The sequence below is a fragment of the Centrocercus urophasianus genome, unplaced genomic scaffold (genome assembly GCF_019232065.1).
Source record: "Centrocercus urophasianus isolate 14NV4802_14NV808 unplaced genomic scaffold, USGS_Curo_1.0 seq_18, whole genome shotgun sequence".
In the NCBI taxonomy this organism is placed as follows: Eukaryota; Metazoa; Chordata; class Aves; order Galliformes; family Phasianidae; genus Centrocercus; species Centrocercus urophasianus.
The window spans coordinates 11,235,795-11,259,029 of record NW_024884733.1 but is presented as its reverse complement, the minus strand read 5'-3'; the positions used below and the strand labels follow the sequence as shown (position 1 = coordinate 11,259,029).

Sequence of the window (23,235 nt, the reverse complement as noted above, 5' to 3'; positions counted from 1 at the left end):
CATAAATAACCCTTGTTGTTTTTTGCTAACATCTTAGAAGAGTAGAGCTGGTTCAAACCACAAATCCTGTGTTATAGTCTTGTGCTTTTGCTCCATTTCAGCCTTACAACCTGTAAGCTATTGTTTTCAAGGAGTTAAACTTGTACAAGAGAAAATTTCTTCTTTATATGACAGTTATTTAGTTATTTATACTTACACATATACATCTTTTTTCTATATGAAGAACCATGTGTTTCATGCAGCGCTCTCTAAAAAATGTATGGGTTTCAAAATTTTTAGGCATCTCAACAAATGTTTTGCTGAATGTGGAAGGCGAGTGAGAGAAAATGAGGATTCTGAGCCTTTTTGTAGGGCAGCTTACTGATGTGGACAGTTGATCAGTACAGTTAAATTGCTTTGGCTTTATCATTTGGTGTTGTTATTTTTAATCTCCTTCTCTTTTCCACAGGCAGGAGTAAGGCAGCTTTACGTACAAATTGATGTCGCAGCCATGTAGTGAGCTTCTGAAATTGTGCTGTTGGACCAAAGTTTTTTGTACTGTAATGGTATAAAACAAGACACTTCCCAAGACAGAGCCTGCCTCTATCACTGGCCTGGAATTGACTGAATAGACTTTTGTCCTTGGGCTATGGATGAAGTTGACTTCTGAGGAGTAAATATGGAATGAATGTTATGAACTCTGGGTCTTGTCTTTTTGTGGCCCCCTAAACTTGTAAGTTTTTTTTGAAGGTTTTTTACTTACTACATTTTTCCAATAGGAAACTAAAATGGTGGTACTGGAAATTCTGTAACGTCTTCAGTAAAGCTGCTGAAACCACTGCTCATTCCCATAAAACCAGTGTTATCAAAATTGGAGACTTGTACATAATGTCACAATGGCTGACATGCTTCGATATAATTGTATGTTTGTACAATTGTTTGTACTTTGCAAACTTAATGAACCAAACCATATTGGGTTTTCAAAGTGCCTTTTATATCATGAGAGGTATTTGCCAGCATAAATATGAAGCATCAAAGGGTTTTATTACTTCTACAAATATATCTTGTATGCAGTCTGATTATTTACTAGTGATGTATGTGGGGACTTCGTATACTTGTATAACTGTAGATGTTAGACTTCCCTTATTATTGCATTGTACCAAACAGGAAAAAAATCTGAAGGTAAAAGGCAAAGCCATTGTAAAGAGACTTCCAAAACAAGCTGAGTATTTTGTTGCACATATCTTGTGGAAGCTATTTTAGTCAAAGATTTAGATTCAACTCCAACTCTTAGTCTCTTCATACTGTGAGAGTAATGAGATGTTACCTGATGCTACCTGTGTCCGTATTCACCCAAAAAACAGACAGCTGAGGGAACTGTTTCCATGGTTGATGGGAACAATGCATGAAGCTTTTTTTTATTTTCCAAACTGTAAGAAAGAGCAGACAAAATTACACCTCTATCTTTGTGAAAGTCTAAATCTCTTTAACAGCTTGTAGTAATTCTTGTTAAAGTGTTTGGCGAGGTAGCTTTTGCCTTTCCAAATACTGAAGATGTGTTCCTGGTGGGTATACCTGAAATGGAAATAAAGGCCACTCTTCATGTTATTCAAGATTATGCTTTTCCAGGATGAAAAGTCATGGTTATTTTTTTTACTATTTCACTGTAGGCTTTTGTGTTTTCATTGGAAAAAACATTCTCAATGGAGTAAGTTGTTTGTTTTTTCCAGATATGTTAGTTGTATTTTGTAGTCATTTTTCCAATCTGAGCATTGTTTTCAACAACAATCTGCTATACTTCATATTACAGATAATTCCACTGTGCTGTTGTAGATAAATTAGTAAGAGAAGGTGTTGTAAGAAGGCATTATATTTCACAAGTAGAACATTGTGGAGGGAGAAACAAGGCAGCCGTTTGTCTTGTAAATCATAGCCAATAATGCCAGTTATAGATTTTAAGTGTTCTTCAGGCACCTGATACAGAGTAGTGTACCAGCCAACACCTGTAGAAGCCAGCAGTGTCTCTGTAGTAAGTGCTAGGAAAACACTGAAGGCTTCTTTGCAGAAATGGTTTGTTTACCACTGATGTTACTAAATTCATGATAAGAGGAAGTTTCTGGTATTCTTTCTGTTGCTCCTGTTTAGCATCTGAACTTTGATCTCTCTTTCTGGGAAAATACTGATGGTTGCCAGATTGATAGATCTGAATTCTCCTAATGAAATATAGAGATGTTAATGTTGATTTTGTAGAAAGCTTGGGGTTATACTTCTTGATCTTGCAACTGAAAACTGGGAGTAAGGAATGACAGCAGTAGAAAGCTACATACCTCTTCTAAACTTTATGGTCCTTTCCAGTCCTCACAGCCTTCTTTATCCTTATTGCTGCTTTCTGATCTTACTCATTTCTCCAGGGGGTGCAGGTATAGTGGGCAGCTTGCACTGACCTACATCTTGCCTCACTCCTCTGTCAGGCCTGCCTCCCATTTCACCTTGCAGATGCTCTGCCAGCTGTGGAGGTCCTGACTGGAGGCTGAAAAGTTACATGGGATGAGGCAGGGTGCAAGAATCTGTTGAGCAAATTTGATTGTATCAGTTGAAGATATCATTTGCCTGTATGGCCACAGAAAAGGTAATTAAAAGATAGCTGAAAGTCATCATTTTGTAGAGACGCATGTAGACTGCGGCTTGTTTGACAGCAATTTCTTGATGTTGTAGTCAATGTTTAAAGGCAAGCACTAGCCAGCTCCATTGCAACTGTCATGATCAAAGAGCTCAGTTTGATTTAAATTATCTTTATAGCAGCTCAGAGAATCTTTGGGGTCTGAGTATTCCTGGACTTACTGAAGTATATTGTAGTGCTGCTCATGTTGTAGGGCTCGGTCGCTGTTTTAGTTGTCTTAATGAAAAGACAACTACTGCAACTGCTGCAGATTCTCAGAGTGAGCATCTACCCAAGTGGCATTTGGTTTGTGCATTGTTGTTTTTTTGTTTTTAAAGATACGTATCTACAAAAGTTTTCATTATAGGAAATTAAATGCGAAAGCCTATAAGCTGGTTATAATTACACATTGTTGATTTTAATAGTTTTTTATATCTTTTTATTGCTTACGAGGGCTTGATTTCTAAACAATCCATACCACCTTAATTTTTAAGGAGGACTTGATGTTTTATAAGAAATACATTCTTTGTGAAATACAGTTCTGAGTGTAATTTAGGGAGGTCTGACTCAAAATAGACTTTTAAGCCTACTTAGCCTTTCTGATGAAGGATAAGCTTTGCAAGGTTCTACAAAAGACAGTAGATGGCCTGTCCCAGTAGCTAACTGCAATCAAATTTAGGTCCCCTGTGTCAGCAAGTGATGATATTTGACTGTTGGTTCTCTTCAGCTACTGAGGGGTGACTGGCTGAGGCTTTAGGAGAGTACAAACCATGCAGCTGGAAGTGCAGCCTTTTTTGTCTTGGATATCAAAACTCAGTTATTTTGCTTTGCTGATTATGTAGCAATTGACTTATAACAGGTTTTGCTTCTAGCACATTAATGATACATCAGCTTGTTGAAGCAGACTTGTGTGGGTTCCTGACATCTAGCAATGGATAAGTGTCTGCAGATCATCTGCTGAAACTGATTTTCATAGCAAACAATATGGAAGTTTGAGCCAAGTTCTCAAAGTATGCTTTCCTTACATTTTCATGTAGCTGAACTTTAACGTAGGGTTTCTGATTTAAGTGGTTTTTTTTTGTTTTTTTTTTTTCTGTGAAAGAAAATAGTAATTTAAAACTACCCGGACCAAAGTTCAGTCCTGCAAATTGCATTTTTACACAATGTACAGCAAAATGATATTTTACTTGGTGAGAGCATACTGTGAAAGACTCGACTGTTTCTGAAGAGTTTAAAAAAGAAAAAAAACTGCTCTAGAATGCCTGTTATTAAAATGCCCTCAATGTAGTAGTAAATGTGGCCCTTGGAGAGAGTTTGATTTGCTCAAGAGAGAAAGTGCAAATTAAATAAATGGCTCTATTTCTACATAATACTGCTTACTAAAAGTCAAGCTTAATCTCATTAGAGTGGAGGACACTATTTTTAGTCAGAAATTGAAACGTGCTGCTGCTAGTAGGATAGACCTTAGTTACTTAACATCATTTTTATTTCTTACTTGAGTTTAAAGGTAGAGGAAGGAAAGGTATCTGTTTTCTGTTGGTCAGTGAACCTTTTTCAGGAAGGTAAACAGACAGAAGGTAAGAGAAGCTGCCTCTGAACTGCAGTTTTCCACCCTTGAATATTTAAGCTGCAATCAGATTGGGAACTTCATGACTTTTTTCCCAGTCTGAATGTAGATTTCAGTTTCTGAAACCTTGATGCTTTCAAATCCTAGTGTAATTCATGTAATGAGACAATTTCAATGCCAGTTCAGAACAACAGCTTTAGTTACTGATTAGCCCTGTCCTGTTTTCCCCAGCAGCCACTGACAGCCACTTTCTATGGCTGCTGAGTACCTCCTCCCTTTGAGGTATGTTTGTAAGAGTAATAAGGGATTTTAATTTTTTTTTAATAATTAATTTCTCTGATCCCTTACACCAATTCAGTGGTCAGTTTATCCTGTACACTTCTAGAAAAATCCCTATCTGCAACTTGCTGGAATTCCCTTTTGGATTTGTCTCCCCGTTGAGGCTTTTTTTGAAGTACCTTATATGCTGGGACTTCATTGGCCAGAGGCTGCCATAATGTGAAAATGCCAGTTATTCTACTCTTGTCTCTGGTATGTGAAGACTGCGTTTCACTGTGTGTGAATACTGGTTAATCTGTTTGTCTGTTTCAGTGAGCCACGGTATGTTCCTGCCTATGTAGAAGTCTGGCAGAAATCATGTGTAAAAGGAGTTGTGTATTTCATTTTCTACATGCATTGAAGTCTTTCTTTCATGCCTGTGCTAGGATCTTAAACAAGAGTTAAATGATTTGCTTCAGTACTGTGGCTGAAGTGTGGAATAATGTGAATGAAGAAACTGCCAAAATCGTTCTGGGTAGCATAAAACATTGCTTGCATACAGCTTGTTTGCCTTTAACTTTCAACTACAAGAACGTTCTTTGCAATGAGCTTAGATTGAATAGTACAGTATCAAAATACCTGCAAAGAAAATCTAAAGGATGATGCAAGGCAGCTCACTAAAGTTCTGAAGACTCTATATGATTTTGTTCTGGAATGCTGATGTAGTAGCTTAGCCATTACTGGTCCCAAGTGCAATATTAGAAATTTTTAATGCAATCTTTTCTACTTGAATACAGTCTATATGAAATGTTAAATGTCCTATATTGCTGACAAGATATGGGATCAAATTTCTTTCCAATAAATCTTCAGTTTAAAAAAAAAAAAAAATGCATACAGGTCTGCTGGTTTTTTTTCAACAGTATGTATGACCAGCTGATTCTGAAGAGAATTTTTGGAGTCTGCTTTTTTTGAGTTGATAGTAATTCAACTGTGGTTGTTGCAGTTTGATTCTAACACTTCATAAATGCTAGCATTAATGTGTGAGGAAATCCAGATCTATTTTAAGTGGCAACCTCCTGAAATAAGAAATTCTGTGCAGTTCCTTCCTCTGTTTTACCAGCTGGCTGGAGAATGAATTCTTGTAAACGTAGAGTATTCTCATCTGTATTCTTTCTCCCAGGTGTAAAAATGAATACAGACTAACAGGTTCTCAATTTTCTACTGATGGGAGAATTACTCAGTTGGTGGGATAGTCGAAAAGCAACATTTAACATCTAAAATGCACTGCATGCAGTAGGCTTGATTCTTCTGTTACAGCAGAAGTGGTGCTGCATACACATCTGGTCCAGCAGTTCTATACTTGTGCACCTTATCCCTGGTCATCAGCCTAAGACAGATGCAGATGCCAAGGAACTGGACTAAGCAAAACATTCTTAAGGTTTAAAGGCTGCTGGAGATGTCTTTACTTGTTTAAAACTGATACCAGCAGATGTATCTTGCAGTTTGTAGCCTCAGGTTAAAGTAAGTCCATGTTCTTACAGTGTTATCTCCTGCAGCTGTATACAATCTAAATTCATTTGATCTAAGCAAGCTCTAAATATTCAGAGAAATAACTGTGTGCTGACATGAAATTAATGACAGAATAAAAAATTCGGTATGCATTTTTATTTAACAGGTCTTTTCAAATGCATTATTTTCAAAATTGGAAGTATCTACAGAAAAAAGTTTAAGCATTTCTAATTCCAGAGGATGCATAGTGCCTGTAACGATCATGGAATGCAGTGGACCACCTAACTCCACTGTAGACATTTGATACAGTGTGCCTGAAGCAATCTTCTGATCAGGAGCACCCACACGTGCGAGGCCAACACAAATTGTGTTTTCACTGATTTCTGTAAAAAAGAACATCGAAGAAGGGATTCTTACAAAATTCTTGCAGGGACCATTTCCAACTGTCACGAGAATGAATATTTTTTTTCCTCTGTTTAATAAATTATTCTGTGTTCAAACCTTAACACCACTGTCTCACATTTCCAGTTAGCAATCAGAGTAGTTCAAAATGAAGCTTGTTCTTTAAAGAAAATAAACAGTGTATCTCAGAGCTATTGAGAAGCAGGAAAGGGAAGGCAGCAGCAGTTATGTGAAATTCATTCAGAAGAGGAGACTGCTGCTTCAGATAAACTCCACATAAAGGATAAAATGAAAGTTTCCTTTTCATCTTGACAATATTTTAAAAGGAGTACAGATACATTTCTATTAATTTTTTCTACTATGACAGAAGAGAGTCATCTTCATAGCTGCTCTGATTTCATGTCTGGTCTTGATAAACATCTCTTTAGCAGGCTCTTGACAAGTAATAAGGATGCAAGGCTAAAATCACAGACCTGCAGCTTTGGGGCAACTCGGATTCATGCAGGGATTTGTGCACAGTATAGTGTAACCAGTCTAAGTAACATGTAGCTAAGATTTTTGAAGATTGACTGATCTAAAATGCTTGGATGCAGTCTCCTGCAACTATAATGGATAAAAGAGCCCACAGTTAGAGCTGGACAGCAAACAGTAGTTACCATACTGAGGTTTTAACTAAATCTCCTGGAGCTGCAAGTGTTTGTTCATTAGTGTTTGTTCATCTGAGCTCAATTAAGTACACTTTGTTCAAGCTCTGCCAAATCCATCTTCTGGTTCCGTTGCAGATCAAGAGAATGCTAAGAAGGAGAGGAAGGTGGTAGAGTTCAGTGACTCACCACTAAATGAGAACTGAGGAGCAGCAAATAACAGCATTGCAATAGTAGTACCTGGTTCTTCTCCTTGGAGTCTCCTGTTCTGAATAATGTCAAGAAGCTGTTCTGCAGCTTGGTTCACACTCATGTAGCGTGGTGGCTCATAAATCTTCCTTCCTCTGCAGGGAAAGAAAAGTAATTTAAATATGAATCATTTATTTATCCCTGGTATTTTTACAGCTTATTTCAAATGAAGTCTGTGGACCAGCAAATCAAACTTAAACAGGCGCAGGCTTCCAGACTGGCCTTGAGACAAGTGTGGAATTTTTAAGGAAGACAGAAGACTCTTGTGCTCTCTCACACCTGTGAAACAGCAGGGCCTCCATCTGTTAGATCATTTGAAACTTAAATTGAGTTGCTGGAAGCAATGTGCAGGTTTTGGGACTATTTCTGAAAGATGCATTCGGCTTAAATTCAAGGGCAAACTACTGTTTTCCTGTTGAATGCCTCGTACACAGATTATTACAGACTAGCATTATATTTTTAAATGAAATGCTTCTTTCTTTGCCAACTATGGATTCAAACAGATTTTATTTTGAAACTCTAAAATAAACAAACCTCAATGATAGCGTGAGATTTCACAAATGTTAATTTAGACCAGAGTACAGCATATGTATAAAGTAACTATTTATATTCTGTGTCAAAGCATACAGATTGCAGAGAGATGATTAAGGTGTGACAGGAGCTTCCAGATACAGTTAAATGAACTTAAGAGAACTTTCTATATGTTGCTTATTTAACTGCTGAAAAACAGTGGTATGTATTCCATACTTCACACTGCTTGTAGCCACTGTAAGGAGGAATGAATTCAGAACACAGTTTATGATATTAATTTACTTCAGGATGAGACAGAACAGCAATAAAAGAGCTCTTGACCTGACAGGTAGAAAGCTTATCCCATTCTGACCTGCTTCTCCTGGGAACAAAGATTATACTCTGCTGCAGCTTCAATCATTTACTGAAAATAAAGCCAATTCCTATTGTAACAAACAAAAATTCTACTTCTTAGAGGAAACAAAAAACCACGACCACTGAGAAGTGCAAAAGAAGACAGGTAAGTTCAGGATGAGGCTTCAGATAAAGAGCCTTTGTTCCTTATACAGAAAAAACCTTACAAGTACCATTGTTTGTTTCCATATATTTTCAAAGTTGTGACTCACTTCATTAGATTCTCCAGAGACTGCTCCTTCACTTTAATATCTGTAGAACAAAACAGTATATGAAACACAGGTTCCTTACAAAATTCCTGGTTAGTTTTCTATATAGCTGTGCAGATTAGTTTAGGATATTCTATGAACTTTATAGCAACATACTAGATCTTAAAGGAAAGTGGAATACGGATTACATTTTGTTTCGTAGGTTAATTATAAAGAAATTAATGTGATTTTGTGCATGTGATTTTGCTCAAAGACAACGTATCACAAAATTGGGAGCAGGTAAGATCAATAAAAAATATTGCTAAGTATTAAAAACGGTAGGCATATTTCCCACAGGATAACTAAATGCTTGCATGCTGAGGCACAACCAAGGTATTGTGACTACTTTGAAATGATAAATATGTTGTGGTTGCAGAAGGTGAAACCGAATGACTGATCGACAGTGATTACATCACCTCCATGCAGGAACTGAACTTTCGTTAGCACTTCCTCACTGTCCCAACCAAAATTTAGAACAATCTTTCTCTTATGGGAAAAAGGAGGATTTGGGCAAAGAAAAAGGGCCAGGTAAGACTCTGAACATCTGCAAGTTTATGAAACTGCACTTGACCATAATCTCTCCAAGTGGCCATCAGATGTTATCTGTACTTAAACGCCTGAGAAATAACATCATAGTAAAAGCTGGATACGTTTTTTTAATCTTGATTTTAAAAGTATTGCTTAATAAGGGGACTCTGAAGAAATGGTTTAAAATGCAAAGCTGCAAGATTATTACTGCACAGTTCATGTAAGTGAAGTTGCTTTGAAATTTTAAGTGTACTGAAGCTGATCCTTTTTATGTCACTGCTGCTTCTAGTTGGATTAGCAATCAATAGATGGACCAGCATGACCATTGTTAAGGGAACAATTCACTTGGAGATTGGTAGTTTTCAGCAGTTAGCTACATTCAGATGCAGGTATTACAACTGTCCCTGAAATATGAGTTTTATAATTCAATTTTATTGTTTTAATATTTTAACACACTCTTGGTACTGCATTAAAAAAAAAAAAAAAAAAAAAAGAAACATAAAAAGGGAGCACATAGAAATGATTATATGAAAAATCTGAATAATATTTGGTTTTAATATGTTGTGGCTGGAATAGCCCTTGTTTCAAACACTTGTGAAGTCATCTTTCCTTAGAACAATTGCCAATATGCTGATACTTCACAAAGCTGGAAAACAGCCAGCACTGAAGGCACTGAAAAGTTTGATGTGCAGTGATAATTTCACATATTCCTGTTCTGGATTCCTCCCGTTACCACAGATGTTTTTGAGCAAGGATTTTTGCAGTCCAGAAGCTTTTTACATGACAATCACCTTTTGCCGAAAGATCATCAGCTGAGATAATTTAGGAAAGGCAATATCAACTTACAAAATAGAAACGTGGTTAAATGTACCGTTTAGCTCCCCAGAAAGTCAAGCTCTGGCCTAATTAAGTCAATAAAAGATGGCTGCTAGTCATTGCCATCTCGGCTGGATCCTGAGCTAGATCTAGCTTCAAATCACTCTGATCATTACAACAAATATGGGCCTGCTGTTCCTATTTGTCTTCTACAAAGGCATCATTTCTTATAGATTTTCTGAAGAGGAATTAAGAAATTTCTGGCCACTGCAGCATGAATAGTGGCTACACTGATTTTAAGTAAACAAACATTGAAGTTCCAATTCAAGAGATATTTTCAAATATATGTTATCTAAGAACCTCTGTTTAATCACAGACTTCATCTCATGCCTGTTGGGACACTGGAAGATGGTAGCTAAGGAACTGGGACTGCTGCTGCTTACCAAGTAAGCACAGTGTGTGCATTCCATTCTGCCTGTTCTTCTTGATCTTGTCAAAAAAGCTTTCTGGCTTCCATGTATCTGTCCAGAAAACTATAGAAACTGTCTCTCCAAAATTGTACAACTGTAAAACAAAACAAATCCAACACACATACACAATCAAAGTACCAGTACAGTGCACACACAAAAAAATGTATTAAAATAACAGACAACTGGGAAACTCTTGAGAAGTCCTGAGCACAGCAGAGAAGGTTTTGCTTTTTTAGCAAACTGTCTTTTCTTCTCATTTACAGAGGGGCATTGTTCTTTTACTCTCTGACAGTAAGGCAAATTAAAGAGTGACTAATGAACTACTGTAAAATTTTTACCTACATTTGCATTCTCCTTTCCAACGTTCAGTAACTTCCTATCTACCTTCTGTTTGTTGTTTTTTTTTTAACTTAATTCTGAAGTCTGTTAAAGGCAAAACTTAATAAGATTGGCACCAAAACTTTTAATTACCATTTTTTATTTTAATATAATATATATTAGCTAGTCAACTTCATGCAAACCTACAGCACTTGCAATGTTTTCCCAAGCTTTGATTCAAATGATAGAGCAGGATTTATATTTAAGCAGCACTTTCCTGCAGATGGGAGCTGTACCATGCAAATGCTGTTACTGTCTGAACAATAACAGATACGAAGATCTGAAGACAGGGACAGATTGTGCCTGAATCAGAGAGGTGACACATTTTTTTAATGCACATATGGTAAGAAGAAAGTGCTGACAGATTCTATGTCAAACACATTCACTGCCTTTATTTGCCATCTTGCTGCTATTTATTACTGTAAATTCCTAATCGTGGTGAAGACATTTGAAGCAATACTCCTGCCAATCGTTTCCAGTGATGCAAAAGTGAACATTAGATGTAACCTAAGGCAGAATTTCGCTTGGAAGTGTTTGTAACAAGCTTGAAAATGGGCAAAAACACACATCAATTTTGGTTAGTTTGGCTCAGGAATGAGGCCAACCAAAATGGATTTTACAGCATGCCAACATTCTGTCTGCTCGAGTCTACCAGAAAAACAGTGGTTTTACACAGACTGTCCTCTCCACTTTCTATTTAAACCTGCAAGAAGGGATAACTTTTCCTAGCCCACTACAGGAGGCACGGGGTGTGCTGTGCTGTTAGCAGAGAAAGGGAGCCCTCCAGCAGCACCCTGACACCCGGGGATTCCCCTAAACCCATTTATTTTACTGTGGTGTGAGGTTCTGGTTTTAACGCTTGAATGCCGGCAGAGCAGAATTTGAATCAAAGCAGTAAGTTGTTGTTTTCAAGGGACTGAGAGCTCAAATTTTAACCATTCACGCTGATTAGGCACAGCCTTTATTCAAAGATTCCTGGAACATTACTTAAAATGTTTCCTCTTTTAAATATTTCATTCTAGAACAAAGATAAGAACACACAGTGTACATTTCACAACCTAAAGGTTCTTCCAGTAAACTAAATATAGGTTGAACCAAATGAATTTCTCCTGATGTAACAACTTAACTATTTCAGGACTGTACTCTAGGAAAAGATAAAAAGAAAAGAGAGCGAGCAAGCTGCTTTTGTCTCTTTTTCACATGGCTGGAGTTCTCTCTGTTTTCTACCAAAACTGAAGCAAAACTGCTGGAATTTCACTGCAGGAGCAGCTGGGACAAAGATAGCTTTTAATCTCATGATTGAGGCAGCACCTTCAGCCATCACAAGTTGCTGAAACATGCAGTAGCCACCTAAGAAACTAGCCAGCCTGCTGCCTGCCATCTGAAAGCCACCACAGTCTTTTCCCAAAAAGCAACAGCTTTTCTTTAGCAAATAAAACAGCCTTTATTGGCTGTAATACCCTGAAGGACAGGAACTTCCACCAGTGCCCTGTAGCAATAGGATGTGCAGAAATGGGCATAATGTTGTTGTCTGGCATTTTATTGGGAGTCAGATCTTTCTAACTACTCTGCTCCATATTAGAACCAAGTTGGATATAAACTTGACTAACAGGATAGAATGGGGCATATGTTATTAACACAGAATTGCCTTCACAACTTACATGCTTGTATTAAATAAGCTTTTAAATAATGTATTGCCTAGCTGAAAACTTTCAGATACACAATCTATCAATAATGTAAAACTGAAGCTATAAGTAGATACTCCTATTATATTTAACTGCTTGTTATTGATTACCTTGTAAGCAATTATATAGACAGAAAAATGTCACTCATCTAGCATTTGATCTCTGCAGCCATGTAAAACAGGCAAGCATAGACACTATTCTGTCTTCAGAGCAAGCCTGTTTTGCTTTGAAGAAACAATAAAAATTTTATCAGAACATCAATTTTTGAGTGTTTATCCCATATCTATGCAGCTTCTTGTGCTGCATGCTAATACTTACCACTTGAAATCTAGAACAAAGTACTGAACTGCAAATAGAAGCCTTGCTGCAGAGATAGCAGTAAACACCCAGAATTGCACTGTTACCTGAAGGATTCATCTGTTACCAATTTCAGCCAGGCAGACAGCAGGTGACTGGACACTAATGCTAGAACCCACTGAGGGTAAAAAAATGCTCTTCACTAACCACAGAAGACTGAACAGGGACCCAAACTTCCCACAGTCATGCTAGTCATGCTTAGCAATGGTAATGGGAGGATACTTGGTCTAGATGATCTTGTAGGTCCTTTCCAACCTTGTGATTCTACAATTCTATGATTGTGACTGTAAAACTGGGACTTGCGTTTGTCAACACAGATGTATTATAAGACAGCTATGTATTATCATCATGTCACACTTTGAGATTGTGAAGGAGTTTATGACAACAAACAACAGCTCTGAATGTTTTCAGTGGAACAGTCAAGTTGCGTGGTTGCTGGCACAACTTTAAAGACAGGCAGCAGCAAATGAAGTTTCGCAGCAGACTTGTGTGTGCTGCACCCTACATCAAACAGCTGGGGTTTGGGAGTGGGCAGGATTTGTTCTGTGAAAGCTAAAACATTTCAAGCATCACATTTGCACAAAACAGGTTTGTTACAGTGCCCACATTCTGCTCAAGTACAAAAGTGACACAATTTCAAAGGGGCTCATTGAAATGGCTGGATAGACACTTGCTGCTCTCAGCTTGGAAACTGATGTTTTTACCTTTTCAGTACTGCTCAAAGCCTTCATAGAATTATTTCAAAAGCTCATTTTGAAAGACCTGTCTGGAAACTCCCCTCCCCCTGCCCAAGCAGTAATTGGCTTAAGCAAAGCTTTGTGAAGTAACTTTTGCAATGCAACTAACTAAAGCCAGGAAGGGAAGCCAGAACTGTACTCCTAGGCCATGGGCTGTCTGCTCGAGCTTTCTGCTTCTCACAATATACTGCAGAAAGATATTCAATTCACGCTTTCATCAGCTCAGAACAAGCTATAGCTTTATATTTTATTAACACACATAAAATGAAAGACTATCAGACACCTTCTGGTTCTATTAGTATCTTTAACCTTTCTGTGAACGATATTTCTTGTTTTACTTGTTTGTATAAGCAGGATCGATTGCTAATTATAAGGTCAGAGTAAACTATGAGAGGAAAACTGCAGTTCAATGATCTCAGCTTGGAAAGTCTGCGTGCAAAGATAATTTCAGGAAAACTGAAGAGCAGCTTCATTAATGACCAGGCTGAATGACATCAGAAACTTGAAGCTGTCCAGATCAGCAGACCTCACTTAAAATACTGGTGTTGACAGTCACCACAGGAATACAGAGCATGAAAAGAACAAGTGAGACTAAATAGGGAAATTAAAAAAGGAAGTTTTTCCCCATCCCCTCCAAAATGCACTAAAGCAAGCAGGAGTGAAGAGGCAAGATAACATTAAAGGGCAGAAGGGCAACAGCTGCAGAGAAACCAAGAAATATATATTTCAAAATGCAGACAGAATCTTTTGCAGAATTACTGCTGCATCAGCTGCAGTGGTGACAAAGCAATTCTTCACTTACAGCCTAGCTCCACTCTTAAATTAAGCTTCAGAACAGCTTCAGAAGTGGAAACATGTCGAGGGAGAAAGGTAAAAAGGAGCTTTATCACTACATTTTCCAAACCTGGCATCTGTGTACTCATGCAAATCCCTGCAAATCCTGTAGGACGTGTTGTGTGTCAAGATGCCTACAGGTTGCACTGCATATATTCCTCATATGATACGACTGTCTGCAAAGAAAGATACTGCACAGCCTGATGGCATCCCAATGACGGACACCAACAGATTGTTTTTCTCTTAATGGTATTCCCCAATGGAATTTGGAGAATGTACAGCATCTTGTATCAACACAAGTTGCTCATTGATAAATCCCAATGAACTTCCCCTGCAAACCTATATCGTTAGTTATTAATGCTTACTGTAAGAGTTTTGACGTGATGCCAGGCAATATTCATCATCAAGTCAGACTTTTTTCCCTTAACAGCTCTCCACAACATACACACCATGTTGAAGGACTCTTACTGTGCTAACACACTGTTAACCAGAGAACAGCCTGCAGAATGGAACAATCATCAACAAGGAGGTAGCAGGAATCAGATAAGCTTCATTTTTGCTTGTTGTCAGTCATATGAAACAACCACAAGCCTAAATCTAGCTGTTTCTGCCATCTTTTTTAGTACCACAGACTTTTAACAACTTTTAAGGCATTCCATAAAAACCTTCACATGAATCAGGATGCTTTTTACAGTTCTCATCCACAAGGCTGCAGCTCCTTCTGGTACTGCAGGTCAACAGATAACACTGATAGCCAGCAAGAACCTCCATTCAGTTCCCTTAGTATGTGCTGAGAGAAAGGAATTGTGAACAAAAGGATGTTTGGCTGATGGAAGTCCACTCCATGACTGCAGTCTTCAGAAAGCAGCTGAGACAAATCACATAAAAGCAAGAGAAAGGAAGAACACATTTTCCCTCTTAGCTGCCTCCTGCATCCCTGTTTAAGAAACAGTCATTTTGCAAGCAAAACAAAATTCAGCTATTAAAAGACTTTGAAACTCCTAGCAAACTTGGAAGAACAGGATTTCCCCTCCAAGGGAACATGCCCTCGTCTTTGGTAGGGTCCTTAGACACATCCAAGAAATATCAAACAATACTTTTTCACCCAGGTCTCTCGGGTTACTAATCTGAAACAAGGATGACTGAGCAGAGACAAAAATCTATTTGGAGTAAATGGATGTTTCTGGGCTATATTTGCTGTGACAAATGAAGTTGCAAAGCAAACGTGAGTAATAAAGTCGTGTAACTAATGCTGACTTAACATCTAGTTGGTTTGAGAAGCAAATGCCAGCTTCTAAAAGGCAGGTAGTCAAGAAAAAAAACAAGTGATAGGAAACAGCTTATTTTAACTGTTAGTGAATAAAAAGTGTTTTGCATAAAGCCCCTCCTATGACAGCAAAGAGTATTTTTGAAGATTAAGGCACAGAGAGAGGGTGGAGGTGGAACTCAGAGGTTCCGCTCCTGCAACTACTACAGGTTTTCTATTTGACTATGGGCACGCCAAGCTACGAGTACATCCTTGAGCTTCCTGACCTATAAGTAATACTTCTTTACTTGATACAGAAAGCTTATTCACCTATTTAGCAGACTCAAAGATAACACAGCAAGCATTGCTTTTTTGTTTGAATGATCAGCTAGTAGTTAAAAGGCAAAACTACTTTGTGGATGGAATTGTGCTACCTGGACTGCAGACAAAAAGTTATCAAGATGAGTCACTGAAAGACAGGAGGGGACTTGCAGATGTTTGTTCCAAAGCTATTCAGGTGGAAAGTGGGTACATCTCAAAAGAAATGTGTCCTTGTTAGACATGTTTTTAACTAGCTTCTTGATGAAAATGAAGAAAGAAATGGAAGTGATTGTAAGGATGGTAACTGAAAGCCTAGAAGACAGAATAGGGCTTCTAGTAAAGTGAGAGATGCTAACCCCTTCCTTTCACAGAAACCTTTCTTAGATATAACATATGAAAATAAAACTATTATTTATTGCTAATTCCAAACTAAGAACACATCACTTAAAATTCGTGGGCAGACCAGACCACTCATGTTTCAATAGTACAGCAGGAGAATAATCTGCTTTCAAGTTGAGTGAGACAATAATAGATTAAAAAATTTAAAAAATCAAAATCAAAACAGACATTCACTCATCACAAGTTGGCAAGAAATAGATTCGTGCTCTTTAAATGGGACAAAACATCAGAACATCTAACATACATGGATAATGTTTACATACGCAGAGACTGCTGAACAGTATTTGTGACACATAGAGTCACAGAGCTTATTATACATAAGCTGCTTCAGTAATTCTGTTGTACAGGAAAACTGCACAACCGCCAGAATGCTGTTGGCTGCACAGAAACATCACCGTGGTGACAAACGACATGTTCTGCTGTGAACAGCCTAGGCTGTAGCTGCCTTTTACTAATCAACAGTTACAGCTCACTACGCACATGGCTTTCAGAATAGTTTATAAAGGTGTTTCCTGTTTTTCTCTAGTAAGAAAGAAAGAGGTTTTGTATCACAATCAGATTAAAACAAGAAAAAAAAAGCCAAGCCTTTTCTGTGGTGAAGCAAAAGAGGAATCCCTGTTACACTTCACAGGCTGCATTTGAAACATAGTAACTCCAAAACTGAAATGGTGGCAGGAGATGGCCAAGAACATAAAGACCTGAAGGCAGACTGTTGGAAGAAGTCACAAATCTCTGCCAAGACTCTAACTAAATCACAAGCTGTTCTTTGTAAGATACCCCTCACTTGCTGATTTTGCCTGTGAGGTGCAGTGAATAATTAAACATACAGCTGGTTAAAGTCCTGTCAGGTAACACAATATGATCGCTATTTCCTAAAATGCTTCTTACAACACTGGGAATGTTGACTTGTGAGAAAGGAGTCCCTCCCAAGCCAGAACGGAAAAGAGGATTATTGCCAGAATGAATAACTGCACATTTCCTTCGTGGCATTTTAGCATGGACTAAGGCAATACTAAGCTAATCTTCAAAATGTGAGAAAACACACAACTGTTTGCAGTGTATTCCCAGGTAATTTTCTTATCTTCTTTTTTCAATTAACCTAGAAGCTCTATACTCCTGCTTCCTATGCCTAAATGGAGTTGTGAGGGAAACTTACTCAGTTCAACTGCAGAAGCAAACTTTGTGCAGGAAGGACTATGCATGTTGCTCCAAAAGTAATGCCTCCTATTTATTTCCATTAAAATTACAACAACATGCAAAGATACAACAGATCACACTATTTGATAGAGCAAATTATCAGTTACAAAACACTTCTCATTTTTCAACACAGTCACCACCATTAACTATTTCACTGAGAACCTGCATGCTGCGCTCATAAAAATTGCACCAGTGGAGGTGACCCACTGTCACAACTTTATCTGCCAAACAGCTTAAATATCACAGTTCTCCTGAGGCAGAAGCAGAGAACAAAAGTGTTACTAATCACATAGGGGCTCATCAAAAGCGACTTTTGCTGACATGTAGCATGCTGAAAAGGAAGTGTTAACAAACTGACAACAGAAGTGTATGATTGCTACAGATCTTCAAACTTGAGATTGCAACACACACTGCTTACAACAGCAGAAGAGTTCACCAATTCTATGTTTAGCAGAGATACAGAAATATTACCTGTAAACCACAGCAGCCCACTGCATTCATTATTGAAGCATTATGAATGACCTGGTATGGGATTCCCAACTTTACTGCACGTAGCACTAAATCACTGTGTGTTGTGGCCCTGTGGTAAGAAGGGGAAAAGGATTAAAATCTGAAAAGACAGTAACCAAGGATTACTGGCATAATGGTTTGTTTTGAAAATAAAGTTAAACTCTACTCAGAAAGGACAATGCAAATTTGCAGAAAGGCCGAGAATGACTTGACTAATTGTTAGGGAAAGTAAAAACTCACACAACATTTTGATGTGTTGTCTTCAGCAGCTGAAAATACCAAAAGCCTCATACATTACCATTCCCAGCTTTCTGGTAAAACTCTTAACACTAGGACAAATGTTGCTTTTTAAAGTAGCTTTGGTAACTACTTGAAAATGAAAGTTTCAATTGTCCTTTGTCTTCTGCAGTTGTCTGCTGGACATGTGTTGAACTGTAAACTTCAGCTGTGTTTGGCACAGACTTCAGCAAAACCCCAGTATTTCCTTACTCACTGCACAGCCAGTCCTTCTCTCACTTAGGAAATGCTAGGAAAGCAATTCTTTCAAACAAGAACTTTGAGCACATTTTACCGCAGTTTGTTCAATGCCTAGATTTTGACTGTCAGCTTTTATAAATATTTAGCCCAAAGGACTTCTCAAACTAAGGGGTCTACTAGTCTTGAGTGATCAAGTTTATTCTGAAATAACTAAGAAAAATTCTAGTTAAGTTTACAGCTGAACTTAATTTGGTTCTGGGTGTACAATGCTCAAAGAACCCACAGAAAACACCTTACAGTGCCTGAATCGAGAGTCACTGGGCTGGCAGGTAACAAAATCAGGATTAGAGTCCTTCTAAGATATTGAGTACAGATAGATCCAGCTAACCTTATTTTTGAACTGCAATAATTTTTAAAGGTGTCTTGCTTGTACATGTTTTTACGTACATGACGGGCACTCAGTTTTCCACATAAAATATGAAAATGCACCTACCCTCTGCCTAAATTTGAATGACTTCAGCCATCTCATTGCAAAGATGTACCACACATTTCTGGCCATTCCAAAGGAAAAAACAGCACATGCTGATCAGAATCCTTAAATAGGAAAACTGCTTTCACCGTGGCCTGGTTCAGTTACTCTAAAAGAATTTCCCTTTCTTTTGGTCTGCGAATTTCCACCAATCAGCAGATCAGGAACACAAATGTGGCAGCAGCTGGTAAGGCTGTAAGGATGAGTCATCAAAAAAAAAAAAGAAATCAATTTAACTGGAGGAAAAAAAAATAGAGGAATCTGGATTTAGGAAATCAAATGACCAAGGGATCAGCTGGCTTTATTCACTGAAATTTGCTCCAGCCAGCACTTTCTCCCAGTAGATCTGTCCATAATGACTGTAGATGAAAGCAGAAGTGCCCACATGGAACATTCAGCTAATATCAGCAAAAGCTTGGTGGAGTCAGCCCTCTGCACCCACAGCTATGCTGGTGTATTTTCTGTCACAGATGCCACTTTAAGATTTTTATGGGTACTAATAACATAAATATTAGCACGGTCTAGATGAAGGTGGGCTTTCCAGTACAATACTAGAAGTGTCAGGCTCCTGCTAGCTAGCACATCCATTGACTGTTACTATGTCTGCAGGAGAAATACTGTGAATAACAGTGAGAACTCAACACAGGCACGATTTCATCACTCTAACCATTAACCACAGACACCTGAGGTTTCCTAAGATGGCCAAGTACTCTTCTTACTGGCAAACGTATTTGAAAGATCAGCTGCAGTCACGTGGCTTCTACCCAGCTCTCATATGGCTTCTCTTAGGACAGAAACAGTCAGATTTCTTTCCAAAAAACCTCCTGAAGACCTAAATCCTTACAGCCATACATAGGCAAAGGAGCAGTTCTAGCTGCAATACTGAGGCTATAAGCAATAACACACTAGCAACTCATTCTAAGAAAGGGCAATTTTCTACAGTATGTTATAGATAATCAGAATTGAAATATTTCTTCACTGAAACTACTGATACACGTGGCAAATCAAGGTACTGCTTTCAAGTAGCAATTCCATTTCAACAGATGCAGAGGTTCTGTAGTGTCTTACATCTGTCACAGGATCACAGCAGAAGGGTGCAGGCAATGCAGCTCCACGCTAATTCTAATTTTGATGTTAACTATGCACTGGAATGCAATGAATATTTCTGAAATGCAGCATTACCTTTCTCTAAAAACTAGTTTAATGTAATATTCTATTGCCAATTCCTTTCAACCTGTGTTTACAGAAATTAGCCACTTTTGACAGATATGACAGATTAGGCAGATTTTGACAGATATGTACTTTGCTCCTATTTTTCATAAACTCTGTTTTTTCATTCACAAACAGGGTGCTCAGTGATTTGATTTTTCTTGTGCCCCACAGCACTATGCTATAAATCTTGAATCACCAGCTGGAGACTAAAAGCTCTTCTGTGTGGTCTGACATTACAGATTGATGATGCCTGACCAAAAAGACAGACGGGGGATCCTCCTGGTAATAGGAAAACACTATACCTTTCAACAGCAGTAAGGGGTGGAAACAAAAGGCTTAATAAACCAAACCGAGGAGACATTTTTAACTACCTAAGCCATTTTAAAGACTAGCATATACCAAAGCATAAGCACAGTACAATCAACAGTCAGTGTTCAACTTAAAACAACTGAGAATTACAGCTGCAGTTTAGATGTACTAACCACAACTAAAAGAACACTTTCTCAGAACAGCACATTTCTTGATTATGTGATAACCCTGAATCTTTTCCCCTAGCAGATAAAACGTGGAACAAAACATTTTCTATAGAAGGTAGCATTAAGAATACGTGAGTGCTGAGGGAAAGATTTATACACTCTAGAAGGGCCACATTCATATATATAAGGGATGTCTGGGTGAGGAATCTCAAAGTAAGGTGAAAGCATAGACAACTACAAGTATATTTTGTATGCAATTGAAGTATATGAAGACATAAAAAGTGATTCTGAACTAAAAATCTGTTTCTTCATTAAGAATCACGGCTATGCAGAATGGCCATTTCCTCTTGAATGAAGAAAGCGATCAAGTTAGAGCAATAACTAAAATGTTGCTTCAGCTTACCCAAAGGGATCACCAACTACAAGAAAAGCGACATCACAAACATCAGCTTCTTTCAAAATGCTATCTGCTTCTTGTTCCACTGTTTCTCGATCAGCCAAAATCAGTTCTTTTCCATAAAACTCCTCCTGGATATCAAAATTAACAAGAAACAGCAATAAGACACTTGGGAGTATATTTGTATCTCCTGGTATAATTATTCATGGATACAGGAAAGGAGAACGGGACAATGATCCCTAGCTGTTTTACCCACATCTTAAGAGAACCGTGCTTCCCCATGCTAGAACACTCAAGGTTCCCATTATGCAGCTCTTAAGCTGACAAAAATTACTGTTAATCATATTACTCCAGTAAGGACTTGGCTGGAAATGCAGCTCGATCACACCCCCATTCAGAGCTAGTAGGTGGGCTATAGGCCTAGTTAATTACACCACTCATCCTATTGCAGGGCACCCTTTCTTACAGCTCAGAGTCAGCTGCTCAGGCTACTTATAATGGTGACATCAAATCAGATACAAATATGACGCTAGCTATACCATAACCTTATCTTTACAACTTTCATGTTTCCTTAGTACTTTGCAACTAACCGCGCTTAAGGAATAAATTCATACCAATCTTTCATCTTCAGTTCTTTGTACAAAATACTTTGCCACATATATGGGTAAATACATATTTGATTGTGTTCACCTTTCTTCAGCAGCTCACTAATCACTGGGCCTCTTCCTATGTTTTAAACACCTTGTTCGCATGTTAGAATCAACTTCAGTTAGTTACAGAAATGTGTTTCCTGACCATCCTGAGCATATGTCTACCTAAGTAGACTTTTCACATTCTCTTTACATGATCAAAGTCTGTTGTTTTTCTGTTTGATCGTTTTTTCCCAGGGCATAGATCAACAAGGGTGTTTTGTTCCGAATAGCACTCAGCAAATTTGGGCAGCATGACAAATACTAATGGCTACATAAAACTTGTAAGTCAGTTATAGTCCAGAAAGATTTTACTCTTGACTTCTCCCGAGTCCTCAGTGCTAGCTTCATCTTTGCCCATAAGCAATTGATGAAAGAACCATAATAGTTGTACAGAACAGAAATAGTGCTTCATTCCAACACCCACCCAACAGGTACAGCAGTGGATATCAGACCTCAGCTTCTGGGTTTCAGTCCCTTTTTAAAATGACGCTCCGAGACTGCTCCACAATGCAAATCAAAGCATACTGATTGCAGATCTAAAATGCCCTCTCTTGACCTAAACTAAAATGTAGACTCATAGGAGGTGTGGCATCAAAACAGAAGGCTGGTTTAGACAAATTCTAATGGCTTCTCATTAAAGTTTTAGGCCACCAAGCCAAACTACACTGGGAATCTAATCTTTTTCTTAAAGTATTTAAACTGTCATTTTTGCTTTGCGATTTTCCAACCAGCCAACAGCAACAAAAAACATTTCCTCAGGATGGATTCACTTCAGTTCAGCCCACTTCAGTGTGCCGAATGGAGCAGCCAACGTGAGCGCCCGGCCGCATGGCAGCACACACAGGGGCACCATAGACAGCCCTGCTCTCGTTTTTATCACCGGTTGTCCAGCAGGGCGCTACCCAGGCCTGCCTGCAGCCCACCCGGACACAAGGGAGGCCAGCAGGCAGCACAGCGCCTCGGCCTGACAGAGGCTCAAGGCCCCAGACGTGTTTTCTGGTGTGTTCTTTTATTTTTAATTCGGAGCAGACATTTTTCTCGCCAAGCTCTCCAACACCTCAAGCTGTGCACGTGTGGCTCGTACTCTGAGATGAAAACTCGGGTCGAAACGCCAACGCGACCCGTAGGAGGGCGGATTTTATCTTCTCCCAACTCCTATAAGCACAGCGAGCGAACACTGCGTGCGTGCCGTTTCTGAGGACGCGCCGTTACTTTTCCCGCTCCCGACGCCGTGCAGGCAATGCGGCGCGCAGACGGGCCGGCAGCACCGACCTACCAGCGCCTCCTTCCCCACGGTGAGCATAGACGTGTAGGCCTCCAGGTATACCCTGCAGCAGCGCCGCACCGCCTCTAAACCCTTCACCGTGATGTCCTTCGCGTCGCCCAGGCCCAGCCCGACTAGATAAAGCATGCTGGCCTGGGAGGGGGGGAGGGTGGTTGAGCTGCCGGGCCTGGTTTTGCTGCCTCCCGCCGTCACGGAAGAGGAACGAGCGCCGGCACCACAGCCGCCCCGCCCCTCCCGCCGCCGCCGGTGG

The 23,235-nt window shown here is 38.9% G+C and overlaps 2 protein-coding genes across 2 annotated transcripts in view; one reads left to right on the top strand and one right to left on the bottom strand.

Annotated features, from left to right (window-relative positions):
- SLC30A7 (solute carrier family 30 member 7) overlaps nt 1-6,478 on the top strand; it is a 28,997-nt gene extending 22,519 nt beyond the window's left edge. Inside the window, exon 11 of the mRNA XM_042820171.1 lies at nt 449-6,478. Within this exon, the coding sequence (XP_042676105.1) occupies nt 449-496 (48 nt within the window). The 3' untranslated portion in view covers nt 497-6,478. The remainder of the gene's footprint in view (nt 1-448) is intronic.
- On the bottom strand, nt 6,114-23,197 carry DPH5 (diphthamide biosynthesis 5). Its single transcript, XM_042820172.1, has 7 exons — nt 22,977-23,197; nt 21,015-21,139; nt 17,879-17,987; nt 10,227-10,347; nt 8,404-8,443; nt 7,259-7,362; nt 6,114-6,355 (listed from the first exon to the last, which is right to left on the bottom strand). The coding sequence occupies exons 1-7, from the start codon at nt 23,109-23,111 to the stop codon at nt 6,132-6,134; spliced, it is 858 nt and encodes a 285-aa protein (XP_042676106.1). The 5' UTR covers nt 23,112-23,197; the 3' UTR covers nt 6,114-6,131.
- Nucleotides 23,198-23,235: the final 38 nt, after the last annotated feature.

Bases quoted from the DNA above. Each gene is read 5' to 3' on its own strand.
- DPH5 (XM_042820172.1), bottom strand. From the start codon at position 23,111: ATGCTTTATCTAGTCGGGCTGGGCCTGGGCGACGCGAAGGACATCACG. The intron at 17,988-21,014 runs GTAAGCTGAAGC...TTCTTACCACAG, and splicing joins GTAGTTGGTGATCCCTTTGG to GGCCACAACACACAGTGATT. The intron at 10,348-17,878 runs GTAATATTTCTG...TTTGTTTTACAG, and splicing joins TGGGCTGCTGTGGTTTACAG to TTGTACAATTTTGGAGAGAC.